Source organism: Dendrobium catenatum, unplaced genomic scaffold, assembly GCF_001605985.2.
Source record: "Dendrobium catenatum unplaced genomic scaffold, ASM160598v2 original_scaffold_117901, whole genome shotgun sequence".
NCBI classification, from domain to species: domain Eukaryota; kingdom Viridiplantae; phylum Streptophyta; class Magnoliopsida; order Asparagales; family Orchidaceae; genus Dendrobium; species Dendrobium catenatum.
In genome coordinates this window covers 15,081-34,821 of record NW_021436336.1, presented here as the reverse complement: position 1 = coordinate 34,821, position 19,741 = coordinate 15,081, and the positions used below count along the sequence as shown (strand labels likewise).

General features: G+C 36.3%; 1 protein-coding gene across 1 annotated transcript in view; it reads left to right on the top strand.

Moving 5' to 3' along the window:
- Positions 1 to 807: 807 nt before the first annotated feature.
- The window catches only part of LOC110094806, a gene marked incomplete at its 3' end in the record, with an annotated part of 30,490 nt that continues 11,556 nt past the window's right edge, over positions 808 to 19,741 (top strand). Inside the window, exons 1-2 of the mRNA XM_020820167.1 lie at positions 808 to 1,048; positions 18,080 to 18,131. Coding sequence (XP_020675826.1) covers positions 921 to 1,048; positions 18,080 to 18,131 — 180 coding nt within the window. The remainder of the gene's footprint in view (positions 1,049 to 18,079; positions 18,132 to 19,741) is intronic.

The following is a 19,741-nucleotide window of genomic DNA, read 5'->3' as shown; positions in this document are numbered from 1 at the left end:
TTTGATAAAATTTAAATATCATAATTGCATTAAAATAATTGTTTATATTCTTAAATAATGTTTGTTAAGCTTTTTTCCTGACAAGAAAATCAAAATTAAAGCAATATATAATTTGCCATATGAAATAAAAAAATGAACTATTTATACACAAGAAAAATTAATATATTTATAATTTAATAAAATAAAATAAAATATAGAATTCATGTATTTTTAATTATTATAATCAATTTTTTAGAAAATTAACTGAAAATTACAAAGAAAGATTTTATTACGAAAAATTAACTGAATAATTATAATTAAATTTTTAGTATGAATATTAATTATAATAGAAAAAAAGAGAGATATAATAGTTATGCAAATAGATAAGATAACAAGGTTTGAGTAAGGGAAGAAATAGTCCAAAAATAAAACGTATAAAACCAAATCAAACATTGCAGCCCTCGTCTTCGCGGAGAATTTTTATTGCGTCCTCCCACCTGACATAGAGATACGTCCTCCCACCGCCAAAAAACTCGGTTTTTGCTCGGTATTGCTAGGCATTATTTGATAATAACGAGGAATATCATTATGTGAAGACAAATACTGAGTTATACCGAGCTGTACCGAGCAATACCGAGCAATACAAAAAAATACCGAGTTCTTTCTAGGAAAAATTAGGTATTTTTTGTATTTCTCGGTATAGTTCGGTATAGCTCGGTATAACTCGGTATTGATCTTCACATGATAATACTCCTCGTTATTATTTGGTATTACTCGGTATTTCTAGTTTTTTAGAGCCAATTTTATAGAGGAAGCAATAAACATTCCTTTATGTATTGGCTCAGACGTGTACGTCGCTCGACCGCACTCATTTTCTCTGGCTCTTCTTTACCGCCAGATAGTCCGTTTTTGTGTGAGACAGAAACCTTTGATTGAAAAAAATGGCTGTTTCGACATCTATCAAAGCATGGGAAACTGTGTTCGTAGCGTTGGGTTGCTTCATGCTGGCAACACTTGTGTACACGATCATCACGGATGGATCGCCTTTCCGTAGCGAGCTCCTTACGCCGTAAGTTTCTCTGAAACTAAGCGAAATATTTTAATTGGTCATTTTGGATATAGTTGATGGATTGGCGCAATGGCTTGTGGTCTCTGGGTTTTCAACGGTCTGGAACTTGATGTATTTGTTGTCTTTAACTTGGGGGTGTGCTTGGTTTTGGGGTATGGAGCCCTAAGGGAAGTCTCTAATGGTCAAGTCGGTAATCGAGCATGTGAAAAAAACCAATTGATTGAGCCAAAAAAATGGTGGTTCTGTGGACGCACTCAGCTCTGATTCAGAGTCTAGCGTGAATGGACTCTTCCAGGCTTTGAACTCTTTAGCGCTCATTGTGCTGTGAAGTGGCTTTAATAACTGGGGAGAATGAGTGAAAATTGACTTTTGAAACTCTATGGCTGTATTCGGGGTGGTATTGGCATTAAGAATGATTTATGGGGATGTCATCTTGTGGTCATGCTTATGCTAATTTGGCGCCACTATCAGGATATGTACAGTTCTGGTCTTGATCTGTAATTCGCTTGCATCTTGATGAACTGGCTTTTTTCCGGACAAAACTTGGATCAACTTGTTTGAACCTACCCTAACTTGTCCACCTAGTGATGGTGGTGGGTAGCTAGGTGGTGGGTAGCCTTTTGGTGCGATTAATATTTAAAAAGTATTTTAAATCTTTACTTTACTATTTAAGAAAGTGTTATGTAGTTTGTGGTAGAATTGTGAGGGATTTAAAGAGGTATACTGGTAGGAATGTCAAGATTAGTATAATTTGGACTGATTTCGAAGATTACATTAAAATGTGAGTTTTATGAGGTAAATGTTGAAAAGATGGTAATGTGTTAGCTTAGAACTCAAACTTATGATCCGGAGTTGTTGGTAGAATTTATTAGATTTTAAGAAAATGTCAAGGTATAGAGGATACTAGGTCATAGTGTTTCTTAGTTTGATTGAGAGCTCTATGGAAGAGTTTATTATGATTTTAAGTTTTTATATAGAAATTACATGAGAAACATGTTATAATCTTGTGTCAAATAATTTTTATGAAGTCTTCCAAAGGTATAAAACAAATTTAATATCATCATAAGAAATAGTAGTTGAAGGAAAGCCACAGTGACAGATAATTTTCTTAACGAATAGTATAGCAATATGAGAAGCATCATTGTTTTTTGAGAAGGGAAGAAAATGAGTCATTTTGGAGAACCTGTCAACTTCTATATATATTCTATTATCTCTTCAGGCTATATGAGGTAATGATAAGATAAAATCAATCAAGAGATTTTCCCAAAGCCTAAAAGGGATGTGCAAAACAATATGATGACCTGACTTCTATTTTGTGGCTTTGGCTTATTTGAAACGTCTATTGATTATTCATTAATGTATAATAATTTCTCCAGGTATAGATCACATTCTTGACTTGGATTTAGTTTTTGAAATAAAAACTCTATTATCAAACAACTTCAGCTTGAATGAATTTAACAGAAGCTAATGTCTTTCTTGATGTTAAAATCATTAAAAATAAAAACAGCATTACAATTCTTAATCTCATATGTAGAGAAATTACATGAGAAACTTAGTTATTTTGATGTTTATCTTGTTCAAAATTTTAAAGACACCAGATGATTCTTGATTATATTTTGGCGGTGGTAGCATATCTCAATTATAATATGCACAAATTATATGGTGTTTCAATGCAGCGATGTCATAGCTCATGATATGGGATTTGCTGAGTGAATATGCAAAGAATTTTAATACTAATGAGAAGGCATTATTACTTCTTTGACAATATTAAGAGCTTTATAATGATACTTGTTAGGTTATTCACAATTGTAATGCAAAGCCACAAGAGGCAATGAAATTATATTTAATAATGGTATGTCAAGATATGTACTGATGTACTGATTTTGTTTGGAAGCTTAAATTCAATATATGTGATATTGCTTCTTCTAAGATCAATTTCTCAAAATTTTATTATCATGCTTAGATTAAAAATATGTGCTAATAATTGTAATATGTTGTGGAAATAAGCTATTGTAAAAAAAATAAATCATTCTATATTTTGTGAAATAAGACACATACGAGTTTTTCATGATTTATTGATGCTTTCAAAGCAGGAATGCTACTTATTATTTACTTATATTAAAAAAAAAAGTGAATGCTTTGGCAAAAGAATTATGAAAAATACTTTTAATAATTCATCCGAGAGGATGGGTCCAAAGCTCACAAAAATATAATCATCTACAATGGATACCTGTCCTCCCAATTAGGAACACTGTGATAGGAAGTTTTATGCGGTTAAAACAAAACTCTAATAATGATTGGAAGGAGCAAAAAATAAAGTTTTTCTCGTTGCCATTTCTAAAAGATTATTGTGTTGTGTTTGAACGAAAAAAAGGATGAATTTTTACTCTTGGTTAGAATTAAAACCATTATTTTAAAAGGTTTGATATTGTGTTGTAACTTGGATATTCCACTTAAGAGTTGCAGTATAGCTCGCTGCTATGGGATCTTGGAATATATACTATAAAACACTCATGAAATTGTGATAGAGATGCAATGTCTATAATTTTCCCATGAATGGAATCTAAAGCTTGCTTCAAATCATGAATGTTCCTGACATAGAATGAATGAATAGGCAGTTCAAAAGTACGGTTCTATGGTTCATGTTTGTACAAAAATCTAGAATCCTAGTTGATACAAGCAAAAATAAGGAAAAACCCCAATTTTTGCAAGCAAAGAGAATACACCTCCTAGGATATAGAAAATACAGAAAATTTCAAATAAACTAGGACACCTTCCAAAATACCACAAAATTAATAAAATACAACCATTAAACGAAAAAACAACTTCACTTTTATAATAGAAAGACACTTACAAATGACACTTACAAACTTTTAAATAAAAGCTCCTAAAGTTGCATCCCTTAATCAAGAAGAAAGGTACAGATGACGTTGAGCTTGCGGAGAGAAGAAAGAGGTTAGAAGACGAGATGAAGGGAGGACAAGCTCGCAAGCTTTTCTAGAAGAAGAGAGAAGAAGTGGAACAAGCTCTCAAGATTTTATAAGAATACCTCAGGTTTTCATCTCCAAAAATACCTCACATAACCTCTTTTTTATTACAAAAACATCTCCAATTTATAGAAGAAAAGGGGCAGCCAAACAACCACCATAACCACTAATTAAACCCATTAAATCATGGGAAATAGAAGGCCAAAAGTTCAGTCCAGAACAACACCCAAACAACCACAAAAGGGGCCTGCATTCATTCCAAAATAGCTCCTAAACAACCACACAAAAACCAAGAAAAAACAACCACGGGACAAGCAATCAGGGGAGGAACCGAAGGGGTAGCACAGGGAACCGGGACAGCAACCAGGGGAACTTAGACGGACAGCTAGAAAACCGGGAGAAGTAGCCACTAAGGGACCGGAACAGGCAATTAAAGGGGGGAAGGAACCAGCTAAAGGAAGAAGAATCAGGAGGGGAAAATCGAAGGGACTCAAAGAGGGGGAGTAAGGGGAATGAACCAAACATAAATCCTATTTATGAGCTGAAAAAGTATTCCTAAAGACATTAATGAGCTGAATTAAGTAGATGACATAGAAGCTTACTAAAATTACAATCCCAAAAATTAGGCTCATGTTTTGACCCCCCCTTTGCCTACATCAAATTCTCCTCCGGGTGAAAATGCTCATCTCCCAATGAGTTGTCTTCAAAATTTTGGAGATCCTACATTTTAGATTTTTGAATTAGAATGTCATACTATCGTTTGATGGTTTCCTTTTCTCATTCAAATTCTGGTAGAAGTGAACTCTTCTTAGACTCGTATCTCTCAGCACATAATTGCAGTTGTTCTTGAATCTTGAGAAGTTCGATTTGTATTAGGTCTCAAGAACTTTCTTGTGGCGAGATCCATTGACTTTTAGGAATAGATTTTTCAAGTTCATTGGGCTTACTTTCTTGATTGATTTCCACTTGATGTTTATCCATCTTGACTTAAAATAAAGGAAGACCAAACAAAAACTTAGATTCACTCGACACCACAGACTCACTTAACACTCAAACAACAACCTATACTCACACAATAACCAAGACTTACACACATCACACAATAACCAAGACTTACACACAACTATAAATTCACATGACACTCAAACAACAACCTATACTCACACAATAACCAAGACTTAAACACAACTATAAATTCACATGACACTCACATACATGACACCAAGACACACACGACAACCTAGCTCTGATACCAAATTGATACAAGCAAAAATAAGAAAAAACCCCAATTTTTGCAAGCAAAGAGAATACACCTCCTAGGATATAGAAAATATAGAAAATTTCAAACAAACTAGGGAGGAACCTGGACGGACAGCCAGAAAACCGGGACAAGCAGCTACTAGGGGACCGGAACAGGCAATTAAAAGGGGGAAGGAACCTGCCACAGGAAGAAGAACCAGGAGGGGAAAACTGAAAGGACTCAAAGAGGGGGAGTAAGGGGAATGAACTAAACATAAATCTTATTTATGAGTTGGAAAAGTATTCCTAAAGACATTAATGGGCTGAATTAAGTAGAAAACATAGAAGCTTACTAAATTTACAACCCAAAAAATTAGGCTCATGTTTTGACCCCCCCTTTGTCTACATCAATAGTGATTGTTCAAACCTAAAAAAGTTCATTCACCAAATGCCATAAAATTTGGCCGACAAAAAGGAATGATATTTATATTTTAATTAGTTGATTGTACTTTAATTTTCTTGAAATCAAGTTGTCAAATTTTACATTGTATTAGTTGCAAAGTTTGACATAATTAATTCAAAATTTTGTGTTTGCTAATTTAGTTGAATGATTTCGGCTATTAAGATTTACTTGTTAACAAATTAATATTTAATTTATTATCCGTTTGATGAATTTTATTCCTTATTAATCCATGCAATATTTAAAAATTAATTTTTTTTAGTGGCCAACATCCATGTGATGATGCATGTAGCTTCAACCAAACTTTTTTTGGTGTAAGAGTGCTTTGCATGCGTTGGTTGGCTCAATAGGTGTATACATTAGTCATTTAAATAACTAATCTTAAACAACATAAGATTATAATTTTTTATCAAATATAACGATATATTCAATAATTTTCAGCTATCTAAAAAAAAATTCAAATGATAAAGTGATGCAAGAATGCTTAAAAATTAAGAATACTTATGAGATTGAGCATCAAAATAATGATCAAGAGGTGGAGGTAGAGTGAAGCGACAAAGAGTGAATATGATGCATCAAGAAGGGCTTTTGAGTAAGAAGTTGCAAATGTTTGTACCTAGTTATTGTAGAAAATGCTAAACCAAATCATAAAATTTAGACTAAGATTTTGTTATTAGATTGAGAAGACACATAACTCTGCAATTCAATTGGCAAAGTTGTGTGATGCAACAGGCATTGTTTGGAGCTTGCACTTCCGTTGCAAGAGAGGCACAAAGCCAGCACATCGGTTCAGTTCACTGCTAAAATGTGTTTTGAAGCACCCTTTTAATAACACAAATATTTCGTTAATACACATAGTAGTCGAGCAGTAAGAAAGAGATGGAAAGAAAAGGAAGAGCAAGTGTGGCTGTTAGATCTATTAATTCTTTCATGTCTATCTTTATCTCCCCTTTCACAAAAACTGCAGTGATTTTTATTTAACTACATTTATGGTGCTTCAAAATTTGTGGAAATATGGCCTCCTTGAGATCCAGGCTTTGTTTATGATTCATATTGGTTTATGGGTGTGTTTTTTTGGGGAACAAATGAATAACAATTTCACTTGGCTGTCAAGAAAGAGCACAATTTGTATGCTGGAAAGATATGGTTGAGGTGTCTTGGAGAATTAAAGGATGACGGATGGTTCATCTTTGTATTTTTTGGATGGAAAATCTTAATTAAGATGTGAAGATGGTTCGCTAGAGGTTAGTTGAAAAGGAACATATAGTGACAGAAACAAGCAAAATAAGGAAAACCCCAATTTTTGCAAGCAAAGAGAATACACCTCCTAGGATATAGAAAATACAAGAAAATTTCAAATAAACTAGGACACCTCCAAAATACCCACAAATTAATAAAATACAACCATTAAACGAAAAAACAACTTCACTTTTTATAATAGAAGAACACTTACAAATGACACTTACAAACTTTTAAATAAAAGCTCCTAAAGTTGCATCCCTTAATCAAGAAGAAAGGTACAGATGACGTTGAGCCTGCGGAGAGAAGAAAGAGGTTAGAAGACGAGATGAAGGGAGGACAGCTCGCAAGCTTTTCTAGAAGAAGAGAGAAGAAGTGGAACAAGCTCTCAAGATTTTATAAGAATACCTCAGGTTTTCATCTCCAAAAATACCTCACATAACCTCTTTTTTTATTACAAAAACATCTCCAATTTATAGAAGAAAAGGGGCAGCCAAACAACCACCATAACCACTAATTAAACCCATTAAATCATGGAAATAGAAGGCCAAAAGTTCAGTCCAGAACAACACCCAAACAACCACAAAGGGGGCCTGCATTCATTCCAAAATAGCTCCTAAACAACCACACAAAAACCAAGAAAAAACAACTACGGGACAAGCAATCAGGGAGGAACCGAAGGGGTAGCACAGGGAACCGGGACAAACAACCAGGGGAACTTAGACGGACAGCTAGAAAACGGGAGAAGTAGCCACTAAGGGACCGGAACAGGCAATTAAAGGGGGGAAGGAACCAGCTAAAGGAAGAAGAACCATGAGGGGAAAATCGATATATGAGGTAATGATAAGATAAAATCAATCAAGAGATTTTCCCAAAGCCTAAAAGGGATGTGCAAAACAATATGATGACCTGACTTCTATTTTGTGGCTTTGGCTTATTTGAAACGTCTATTGATTATTCATTAATGTATAATAATTTCTCCAGGTATAGATCACATTCTTGACTTGGATTTAGTTTTTGAAATAAAAACTCTATTATCAAACAACTTCAGCTTGAATGAATTTAACAGAAGCTAATGTCTTTCTTGATGTTAAAATCATTAAAAATAAAAACAACATTACAATTCTTAATCTCATATGTAGAGAAATTACATGAAAAACTTAATTATTTTGATGTTTATCTTGTTCAAAACTTGAAAGACACCTGATGATTCTTGATTATATGGCGGTGGTAGCATATCTCAATTATAATATGCACAAATTATATGGTGTTTCAATGCAGCGATGTCATAGCTCATGCTATGGGATTTGCTGAGTGAATATGCAAACAATTTTAATACTAATGAGAAGGCATTATTACTTTTCTGGCAATATTAAGAGCTTTATAATGATGCTTGTTAGGCTATTCACAATTTTAAAGCTAAGCCACAAGAGGCAATGAAATTATATTTAATACTGGTATCTCATGATATCTACTGATGTACTGATTTTGTTTGGAAGTTAAGTTCAATATATTTGATATTACTTTTCTTAGATCGATTCCTCAAAATTTTATTATCACGCTTAGATTAAAAATATGTGTTAATAATTGTAATATGTTGTGGCAATAAGCTATTGTAACAAAAATAAATCATTCGATATTTTGTGAAATAAGGCGCATAGGAGTTTTTCATGATTTATTGATGCTTTCAAAGCAGGAATGCTACTTATTATTTACTTATATTCAGAAAAAAAATTGTGAATGCTTTGGCAAAAGAATTATGAAAAATGCTTTTCATAATTCATCCGAGAGGATGGGTTCAAAGCTCACAAAAGTAATCATCTACAATGGATACCTTTCCTCCCAATTAGGAACACTGTGATAGGAAGTTTTATGTGGTTAAAACTAAACTCTAATAATGGTTGGAAGGAGCAAAAAATAAAGTTTTCTCGTTGCCATATCTTAAATATTATTGTGTTGTGCTTGAACGGAAAAAAAGGATGAATTTTTACTATTGGTTAGATTAAAACCATTATTTTAAAAGGTTTGATATTGTGTTGTAACTTGGATATTCCACTGAAGAGTTGCAGTATAGCTTGCTGCTATGGGATCTTGGAATAGATACCATAAAACACTCATGAAATTGAGATAGAGGTGCAATGTCTATAATTTTCCCATGAATGGAATCTAAAGCTTGCTTCAAATCATGAATGTTCCTGACATAGAATGAATGAATAGGCAGTTCAAAAGTACGGTTATATGGTTCATGTTTGTACAAAAATCCAGAACCCTAGTGATTGTACAAACCTAAAAAGTTCATCTCCAAATGCCATAGAATTTGGTCGACAAAAAAGGAATGATATTTACATTTTAATTAGTTGATTGTACTTTAATTTTCTTGAAATCGAGTTATCAAATTTTACATTGAATTAGTTGCAAACTTTGTCATAATTAATTCAAAATTTTTTATTTGCTAACTTAGCTGAATGATTTTGGCTGTGAAGATTTACTTGTTAAATAATTAATATTTAATTTATTATCCGTTTGATGAATTTTATTCCATATTAATCCATGCAATATTTACAAATTTAATTTTTTTTAGTGGCCAACATCCATGTGATAATGCATGTAACTTCAACCCAAACATTTTATGGTGTAAGAGGCTTTGCATGCGGTGGTTGGCTCAATAGGTAACTTAAGCTTGCAGGCAACCATATATTGTCTCCTCTATTTCATTAAACGAGATTTATTGGAATAAAAAAATGTGAGCTTTTAAGTGTGATTTTGATAGACCAAGGGTGGGCCACCTGGTCAGCCTAGACCAGCCTAGGCTAGCCCAGTCGACTGACCCAGCCTTTGGCTGGGCAGAACCAGGGGCAACAAAGGGGGGGATCTCAGCCCCCTTTGTGGGGTCCAGGAGAGCTATTATTCATTATGTCAGGAGGAGGAATCAAGGGGAACTGTTTAGGAATGTTTTAATTATGTAGGAAGGTTTCTTAATTGTGTTTATGAATGTTTTAATTATTTAGGTAAGTTTTTTGTTTGTGTTTATGCTATTTAAGAAGGTTTTATTTTATTAGGAAGTTTTTCTAATTATGTTTATGCTGTTTAGGAAGATTCCAATTGTATTTATTATGTGTGAGGGCTATTTAAAAGGGAGTTTTGTTTAGGGTTATCATCATATATGTGCTAAATTTGTTTTCTAGGATTTGATGTGAGTTTCCTAGCAGAAGCTAGGATTTTTGGGAGGGTTGATTTTCCTCTCGAATAGTAAATCAATTATATCTTTCATTATTGTTGAAGAAGTAATAAAAAAATTTGCCCCAAATTTATATTATTGTATTTTCCTTCTATTTATTTTGTTATTTTTACTTTTAAGACACATCAAATTGGTATATGAGGGAGATTTTTGAGAGATGACAACAAAGAAGGTTGATGCATTGGCAAAGTGGAGCAAATCAAATACGAGATGTATGAGAAGTTCTTAACCATCGATGGAAGGTTTTCATCCATGGAGAATCAGATGGAGAGCTGATTTGGAGAGTTGGAGGAGATGATGAGTAAGCTTATAAAGATGCAATTCAAAACTCCAATGGCGGTTCCGATTAATAACCATAACCAAGATATGACTGGGATTCCCTTGGCCGAATCTAAGGGAAGGGAGATCGGATGGGAGGAATTCAATGAGGAGAGTTTTTTTTATCAAGAGCCACCTCCTAGGGCTTCGGTAAGGGGCGAATCAGGGTTTCTAGATGGGGGGACAACAAATAGGGAATTTTGTGGTGGAGGTGGTGGGGTGATCGATCACTATGGGAGGTATTTTAGGCAAAGGGATGGGCGATCGGAGATTGAGGGGGTCGAGCCAAGCCATGTGGATCTGGTCATGCAAGGAGGATGGAAGAAAGGTGGGATTCCCACCCTTAATGCTTGGGGAGAATCGTTGGAGTGAGAGGAAGTTGGAGTGGAGATGCTAGGGGGAGGACATTGAAGATGTTGATAATTAAAGAGTAGGATGCCCATGGGTGGGTGTACCAAGTGGAGAGGTCTTTTGTGGTGAATGGATTGACTGAGGAGGAGAAGCTTATAACCGTAGGGCTATGTCTGGAGGGGAAAGCCCTAGCTTGGTTCCAATGGAGGGAGGCTAGATATGTGATCCACTCTTGGGAGGAGTTTAATGATTGCTTGTTGGAGTGCTTCCGAGCCATTTAGAAAGATAACCTACATGAGCAATTCTTTGTCTTGACTCAGGAAGGGACCGCCATGGAGTATAGGCTGAGATTTGAGTTGCTGTCGGGGCGGTTAAATGGAATTTTAGAGGCGGTGTTGGAGGTAAATTTCATGGAGGGCCTAAAGCCTGACATACCTGCAAACCTCCAATTATTGAGGCCGAACGGGTTGAGGGAGACGATGGAGCTAACCTAGATAGAGGAGAATATGAGACAAATGGAGAGGACTAGTAAGAGCAGAGTCATGGGAGGCTTCTATAGTAGTGCCTCGACTTCCTTGGCACCAAGGACCTAGACGGTTTGTAGCTAGAGGAACCGAGGAAGAAGAGTGGGGGAGTTCGCCTTTGGGCCAACTTCAAGCGCCTTATAGAGGCAGAGATGTAGGATAAGAGAGCAAAGGGTTTGTGCTTTCGATGTGATGAGAAGTATGCACTAGGCCATCGGGGCAAGGAGCACTCAGTTTAGGCCTTAATGGTTTGTGAGGAGGAGGAGATCGACAGACGAGTTAGAGGAGGAAACAAAAGCGGGAGGATAGCACCTACACCTTGATGTGACAGAAGTCTCTCTTAACTCAGTCGAAGGATTTACTTCAAATCATACCATAAAGGTGAGGGAACAGATCATGGAGCAGCTAGTAGTGGTCTTGGTGGATAGAGGGGCTACTCACAACTTCATCTCAAATCGGGTTATGGGTCAATTGAGATTGAAGTTGGTGGATACATGGAGCTTTGGAGTCATGATAGGGATAGGGAAGGTAGAGAGGAGCAGAGGGATTTCCAGGAGGTTGGTATTGACACTATGCCATACAGATTGTAAAGGATTTTCTTTCATTAGATTTGGGGAGCACTCATGTGATCATAGGGATGAAGTGGTTATAGATGATTAGGGAGATGAAGGTGGATTATAAATATTTGACTATGGAGATTCAGGTGGAGGGGAAGAGGGTGGTGTTGCAAGGAGATGCCAGCTTATTCAGATGGTTAAGGCGATATAGGGAGTAGGATTGGGATACTTAGTGGAGATGTAGAGCCTGGAGGAGGTCCGAGATTCCGATCCGGTTGATATCCCTAAGTGTGTACATCAACTTCTGCAGCGGCTGCCTGAGCTTTTTTAGTAGTCTAGTGTATTACTGCCACCTAAGTAGTGCGAGCACGCCATTACCTTGAAGGGCTTCTCCTATCAATGTCAGATCGTACCAGTGTTTGCAAATTTAGAAGAATGAGATAGAGAGAATCATCAAAGAGATGCTTAATGCATGGATTATCAAGTCCAGTGTGAGCCTCTTTTCCAACCCAATTTTACTGGTGAGAAAGAAGGACAACAAATGGAGGTTTTGTGTGGATTATAAGACCCTAAATAAGAAAATTGTATTGGACAAGTTTCCTATCCCCGTGATCAATGAACTCTTCGATGAGCTATTTGGGGCGGTGATCTTCTTGAAGATTGACTTGAAATCGGGGTATCATCAGATCAGAATGAAGTCGAGAGATGTGCATGTGACAGCTTTTCGAACGCATTAGGATCATTACGAGTTTTTGATGATGCTTTTTGGCCTTACCAATGCTACTGTCACATTTTAGTCCCTCATGAATTGGGTTTTTCAATCCTACCTCAGAAAATTTGTCCTGATATTTTTAATGACATCCTGACCTATTGTCTTACGGAGGCAGAGCTTGTGGTTCTCCTAAGGATGATATTGGAGGCTTTGAGAGAGCATAAACTATATGCCAACTTGAAGAAATGTTTATTTGCACAACCACAGGTGGAGTACCTAGGACATGTGGTGAGTAGAGCATGGGTAGAAGCAGACTAGTTCAAGAATTGAGAATATGTTGGATTGGCCTTTACCTAAGAACTTGAAGGAGTTGAGAGGGTTCTTGGGTCTCACTGGGTAGTACTAGAAGTTTGTGTAAGGGTATGACACAATAATATGAATATTGATGGATCAGCCGAAGAAGGACAATCAATTGGGGGGAAGAAACCATATAGGATTTTGAGCAACTAAAGAAAGCCATGACTACCATGCCAGTATTAGCACTTCTTGACTTTAGTGGACCATTTGTGGTGGAGACATGCATCAAGATATGGACTAGGCGCAACACTCGTGTAGGATCATCGACCCATTACTTATTTCAGCCAGATACTCATGACTAGGGTGAGGCTCAAGTCTATATACGAGCGGGGGTTGATGTCGATTGTCTTAGCCATCCAAAAGTGGCAATCTTTTTCGTTGGGGCGACACTTTATTGTTAGGAAAGATAAGAGGAGTATGAAGTTTCTACTGGAGCAAAGGATGATTATTGAGGAGCATTAGAGGTGATTATCCAAGATACTTGGATATGATTTTGAGATCCAATATCGCCTAGAACTGGAGAACAAGGCCACAGATGCACAATTGAGAAAGGCAGATGAGCCATATTTGACAGCTCTATCATACTTATGGTCCTAGATTCGGAAGCCCTGAGACACGAGAGCGAACAGGATGAAGGTCTAAGTAAGATTAGAGCTGAGTAGTTGTTGGACCCAGTCAATTATCTTGGTTACACACTGAGAGGGCCCGTTTGCTATATTAGGATGATTCATCTTACCAAGGACATTAGGGCACATTCCAACCTGCTGCGATAAAAAACCTACTGCCGGTTGTCTGCAAAGTGATAATGGGTAGGGATGCAACAAGATGTAGAGGACTGGGTGATGAGATGTGATGCGTGCTAGCGGCACAAGTACTCGGCCATGACACTAGAGGATTACTACATACTCTAGCTCTATCGGAGAGAGTGTGGGAGGAGGTGACGATGGACTTCATCGAGGGATTACTATGTTTGGAGGGATTTTTTGTGATACTGGTAGTAGCAGTAGATCGTCTGAGCAAGTATTCATATTTATCCCTCTGAAGCACCCTTACACCGTGTTCTCTTTGGCTATTGCTTTCATACAGGAGATGGTGTGCTTACATTGATTTCCATAATCTATTGTGGCAGATAGAGACAATGTATTCCTAAATTATTTTTGGAAGGAGCCGTTTCGTTTATTTGGGGCAGTCCTGAAGATGAGCACGACACACCATCCTCATATAGATGGCCAGACAGAGGTTGCTAATAGAATCATGGAGACCTATTTGTGATGCTTTGATTCAGATATGCCGAAGAGTTGGGCAAAGTGGATTGCTTGGGTTGAGTATTGATACAACACTTCGTACCATTCAGTAGCACAGATCACCCCTTTTAGGATTCTTTATGGGAGAGATCTATCTCATTTGATATATAATGGGCATATAACTACACCAACATCCAATGTAGATCAGTACTTAGAGGAGAGGGATAAGATATTAGCAGAGCTTAAGGGATATCTGTTGAGAGCTCAGCAGATCTTGAAGATAATGGTTGATGAGTACAGGAGAGAAGTAACTTTGAGCCACGAGACATGGTTTAGTTGAAGCTGATACCCTACCAATAGAAGACACTAGCCAGGAGGAGGAATGAAAAATTTTCCCCACAATACTTTGGGCCTTATGAGGTTTTGGAGCGCATTGTAGCAATGGCCTATCAATTGGGATTACCATCTTCATCAGCATTGCACCCAATATTTTAGGTCTCACAGCTTAAATAGGATAGGAGATCATACACCGTCTTCACTACTCTTGATTTTGACAGAAGACATGGAGATCATTTTGGAACTTCTAGGAGTAGAAGGGGTGCGCTAAGGGGAAACGAGAGCACATAAGGTACTAATCAAGTCGAAGGATTTGCCAGAGTATGAAGCCACATGGGAGCCATGCGAGATGATCAGGAGACACTTCCCATCCTTCCACCTTGAGGACAAGGTGTGTCTTTGGGGTAGAGTATTGATACAACAAGGGGGCCACCTGGCCAGCCTAGTGATCGGCCGGTCCCTAGCCGAACTAACCCTTTGGCTTGGTGGAACTAGAGGTAGTAGAGGGGGAAATTTCAACCCCTCTTGTGGGGCCTAGGGGAGTTATTATTCATTTTGTAAGGAGGAGGAATCAAGGGGGAGCTTTTAGGAATGTTTCGTAATTGTATTTATGCTATTTAGGAATGTTTTAATTATTTAGGAATGTTTCCTAATTGTGTTTATGCTATTTAGAAAGGTTTCAATTGTGTTTATTATGTGTGAGGAGTATTTAAAGGGGAGTTTTGTCCAGGATTATCATCATATATGTGCTGAGTTTATTTACTAGGGTTTGGTTTGAGTTTCCTAGTGGGGGCTAGAGTTTATGGGAGAGCCGATCTACCTCTCAAATAGTAGATCAATTGTAACTTTCATTATTGTTGAAGAAGTAATAAAAATCAGGCCCCATATTTGTATTCTTGTATTTTTTTTCAACCTCTATTTTGCTGTTCTTACTTCCAAGACGCATCAGGTTTTTTTATGGTTTAAATTCCTATGTGGTCTCCCGACTATTTGTACATGGCTAATTTAGTCCCGTAGTATCACATTTCTCTAATGTAGTTTCTCGTTCATACAAAATTGATCTAAAATGATCCCTTATGGACTAAATTAGGATCAGTTTTTTATAGTCAATGGACTAACATGGGATTAATTTCCTATCACAATTTCTACATGAGAGAACTTTTAGAATCGATTTTATATAGTCAAGGAATTAAATTAGAGAAATATAGTATGCTAAGAATGAATTGGCCACATATGACTAGTCATAGGATTGTTTTGAGATTTAATATGATTTTTTCTCTACTTTACTTGTCTTATTTCACTAGTTCCTCTTTTCATGACTAATGAGAGTTGGAGCTGGCTTGAAGTAACTCAATTATTGGTGTGCATGGTTATATCAAAATTGATTGTGGGGAATGTTGTAGTCGGAGGATAGAAAACAGCAAAACACATTGCACTGGGGTTCGTCTATCTTAAGGAAAATTTGTCAAGCTACATGCCTCCCTCCAAACCACCTCTAAACTTAATTATATTAATTTTTATTATGTTAAAGTGGGTGGAAAGGTATATAAGAAGTCCAATGGCCTCTTGTATGCATGTGTTGATGATTTGGAGTGAGGAATGGCATCTTAGGAGATGACAAACCACACATAACATCTTGGCACACAACGAACACTGGTTGAAGTTTAATTTTAGTGTCTATTAGGCAACCACAAAGGCTCGTAGTATGCATCAGATGGTGGAGAAGAATGAATATTTAGCAGTGCTTTCAAAGCATTAAATGCAGTTCAATGCACAATATTTTTTTTTATTCAATTTGCAGAGTGATGCGACACTTATGAAATAGAGCATTTGTGGCTTGTTCATCCCATATGCATGTATTAAGTGTATACATTAGTCATTTAAATAACTAATCTTAAACAACATAAGATAATAAATTTTTTATCAAATATAATGATATATTTAATAACAATAATTTTCAACTATCTAAAAAAAACTCAAATGATAAAATGATGAAAGAATGCTTAAAAAGTAAGAATACTTGTGAGATTGAGCGACCAAATAACGATCAAGAGGTGGAGGTAGAGTGAAGCGAGAAAGTGTGAATATGATGCATCAAGAAGCGTTCTTGAGAAGCCTGAGTAAGAAGTTGCAAATGTTTGTACTAGTTATTGCAGCAAATGCTAAACCAAATCATAAAATTTAGACCAAGATTTTGTTATGAGATTGAGCAGACACATAACTCTGCAATTCGATGTGGCAAAGTTTTGTGATGCACAGGCATTGTTGGGAGCTTGCACTTCCCTTGCAAGAGAGGCACAAAGCCAGAACATTGGTTCACTTCACCGCTAAAATGTGTTTTGAAGCACCCTTTTAATAACACAAATATTTGGTTAATACACATAGTAGTCGAGCAGTAAGAAAGAGATGGAGAGAAAAGGAAGAGCAAGTGTGGCTGTGAGATCTATTAATTCTTTCATGTCTCTCTTTATCTCCCCTTTTAACAAAAACTGCAGTGATTTTTATTTAACTACATTTATGGTGCTTCAAAATTTGTGGAAATATGGCCTCTTTGAGATCCAGGCTTTGTTTATGATTCATGTTGGTTTATGGGTGTGTTTTTTGGGGACCGAATGAGTAACAATTCACTTGGCTGTCAAGAAAGAGCACAATTTGTATGCTGGAAAGATATGGTTGAGGTGTTTTGGACAATTAAAGGATAACGGATGATTCTTCTTTGTGTTTTTTTGATGGAAAATCTTAATTAAGATGTGAAGAGGGCTCACATGAGGTTAGCTGAAAAGGAACATATAGTGACAGAATGCTTAGTACAGTGCCTGAGAGAAGGACAAATATTCACCTGGGGTACTCGTCTATATTTTTTCAGGTAGCTTTAGTCATCCAGTTTGCTAAATTATTCTTTGTATGCGAACAAGTAAAAAACATGAGAAAAGAAGAGGGTAGACTAAAATAACATGGTAAATACATTTGCACAAAAGAAACTTTACGTAGCACTTAATATGAATGAATGAAGATTGAGCATTCATATAACCGACCAAAAAATAGTAGCGAAAAGGGCAATGATGATGTGATTGTATGTTGAAGGATATATAATCCTGATCTCAAATAGTTGGGACAAGCCAATGACTAGCAAATTTGTGGCTAGATAGGTGAAGCTAGACTTTGAAAATTCATATGATGCCCGACTGTTTTTTTAAATTAAAAAATCAAATCTGAAAATTTTTAATAGTTAATGATGCCATGACGGTTAATAAACTTGAAGCCAGAGTCTGAAACAGCTACATGCCTATTTCTGTGCCACCATAAAGGATTTTTCATTATAAATGCTTTCACAAGTTGATATAAGCGCTTGATTTATAGTTTCGTTCTTCATGCATTTGTTGGTTCAATTAAGCTGTTGATTATATCTCATTAATTACTTCTATGAATATTTATTTATTTTTCAGTAATGCTCTGCAAATCCTTGTAGGTGGCTGTCTGCGACTTTAGTGGACTTCTATGTTAATGTTGTTGCTATTGCTGTAAGTCTGAAAACTCAATTTTTTTCCTCGTCTTCCTCAAATTCTTCCCTTTACGCTTGAATATATTACTTGCCACATAGCATTTTTATATGCTTTAGTACATTAAAAAAAAAAAAGAGACATTCACAAGTTTCATGTTATTTAAGCCATAGAAGAGGCTGACTCGTTTGGAAAACGGTCACTTTTATTTCTTACTCAAGGGCTAAAACATTCATTTTAATAACGTTTTATTGTCATGGTGACCATCATCAACTGTCTCATCCAAGATATCTTTCTTGGGTTTATGTGTCCTCATATGCCATTATTGCAATTAAGCACAATATTTTATGTTGACTATTGATCAGCTAAATCTCTTTGGACGACTTCTAAACATTGTTGCTTTTAATTATCTGTTAAATTCCGCTCTTTTCAAGTAACAAGAAAACATAAAAACATAGTTTGCATTTTTATGGAGATAGGGTATCCTACATAGCAGCTGTAGGTCAGTAGTATCTGGGTATTTTGTTTTGTAAATTGGGGCCATGCTATATTGGAACCATCATTTGCTTGCATTAAACGGGCTATACTCCCTGCACCTCATTGTCCGCTTTGGCAGAGTTGTAGTTTTTAGGTGCATAAGATCTTGTAGGTAAAAGTATTTCTTGGTTAATATGTTACAGAACACTGTGGTATCCTAAGTCTCCTTGGCTTGGACCTTAGGTAAATACAATCAATGTAAAGATAAATTGGAGATTGGAGAGCCCTCAATTTGATCAATAAAATTCTGTCTGCTAGAATAAGAAAAAGCACTTCTGAATTGATCTTATCCCTTAGAATGATATTCTAATGAAAAGAATCAAAAATTCTCTTTGTTCAGCAATAACTTAATCCTTCAATAAAATACTCGTTATATTCATAAATAGAAAGAATTGGGCATTAGTTAATGAATAATGATAAGAATTCCCATATGCATATGCAATGTTTAAAATTGCGTAATCGGGTATTGAGGCGTTTTTCGTTCGTGAGGCGAGGCGTAAGCCTCAAGGCGTTTTGAGGCGTAAGCTTCAAAATCAAAAGATTGCGTAAACATAAAATGATAAATTTTTTATGTACTAATGAGTAAAAAATATAAAACATAAAAATGCACAAGATATAAAGTGAAATCAAAATATCCCAATAATAAGGCAATATGAAATATAGTTCAACTCAAATTATATCTTTCCCAAATCACAGTATATCAAACTCCTAAACATAATGTTTCACTTATTCTACATTAAGAAAATTTATACAAAGCATGCACTCATGAAGAAGTAGACTAACACTAACAACTATTACTAAAGATGATGAATACGACAATATGCCGGACAACCAGGGGTCTAAGGGAGTGCTGCCCCTTGGTGGGGTTCGACCTGTACCTAGCGGTACCGAGCATGTACCGAGTGGTATCGAACATGTACCTAGTGGTACCGAGCATGTATCGAGTGGTATCGAACATGTACCTAGTGGTACCGAGCATTGTTGTACCGAGCAGTACCGAGCATGTACCTAGTGATACAGAGCGATACCAAGCGGTACGGAGCAGACCGATCGATTGAAGAAACATAGTTTCGGTTCGGAATGACCGAAGATGT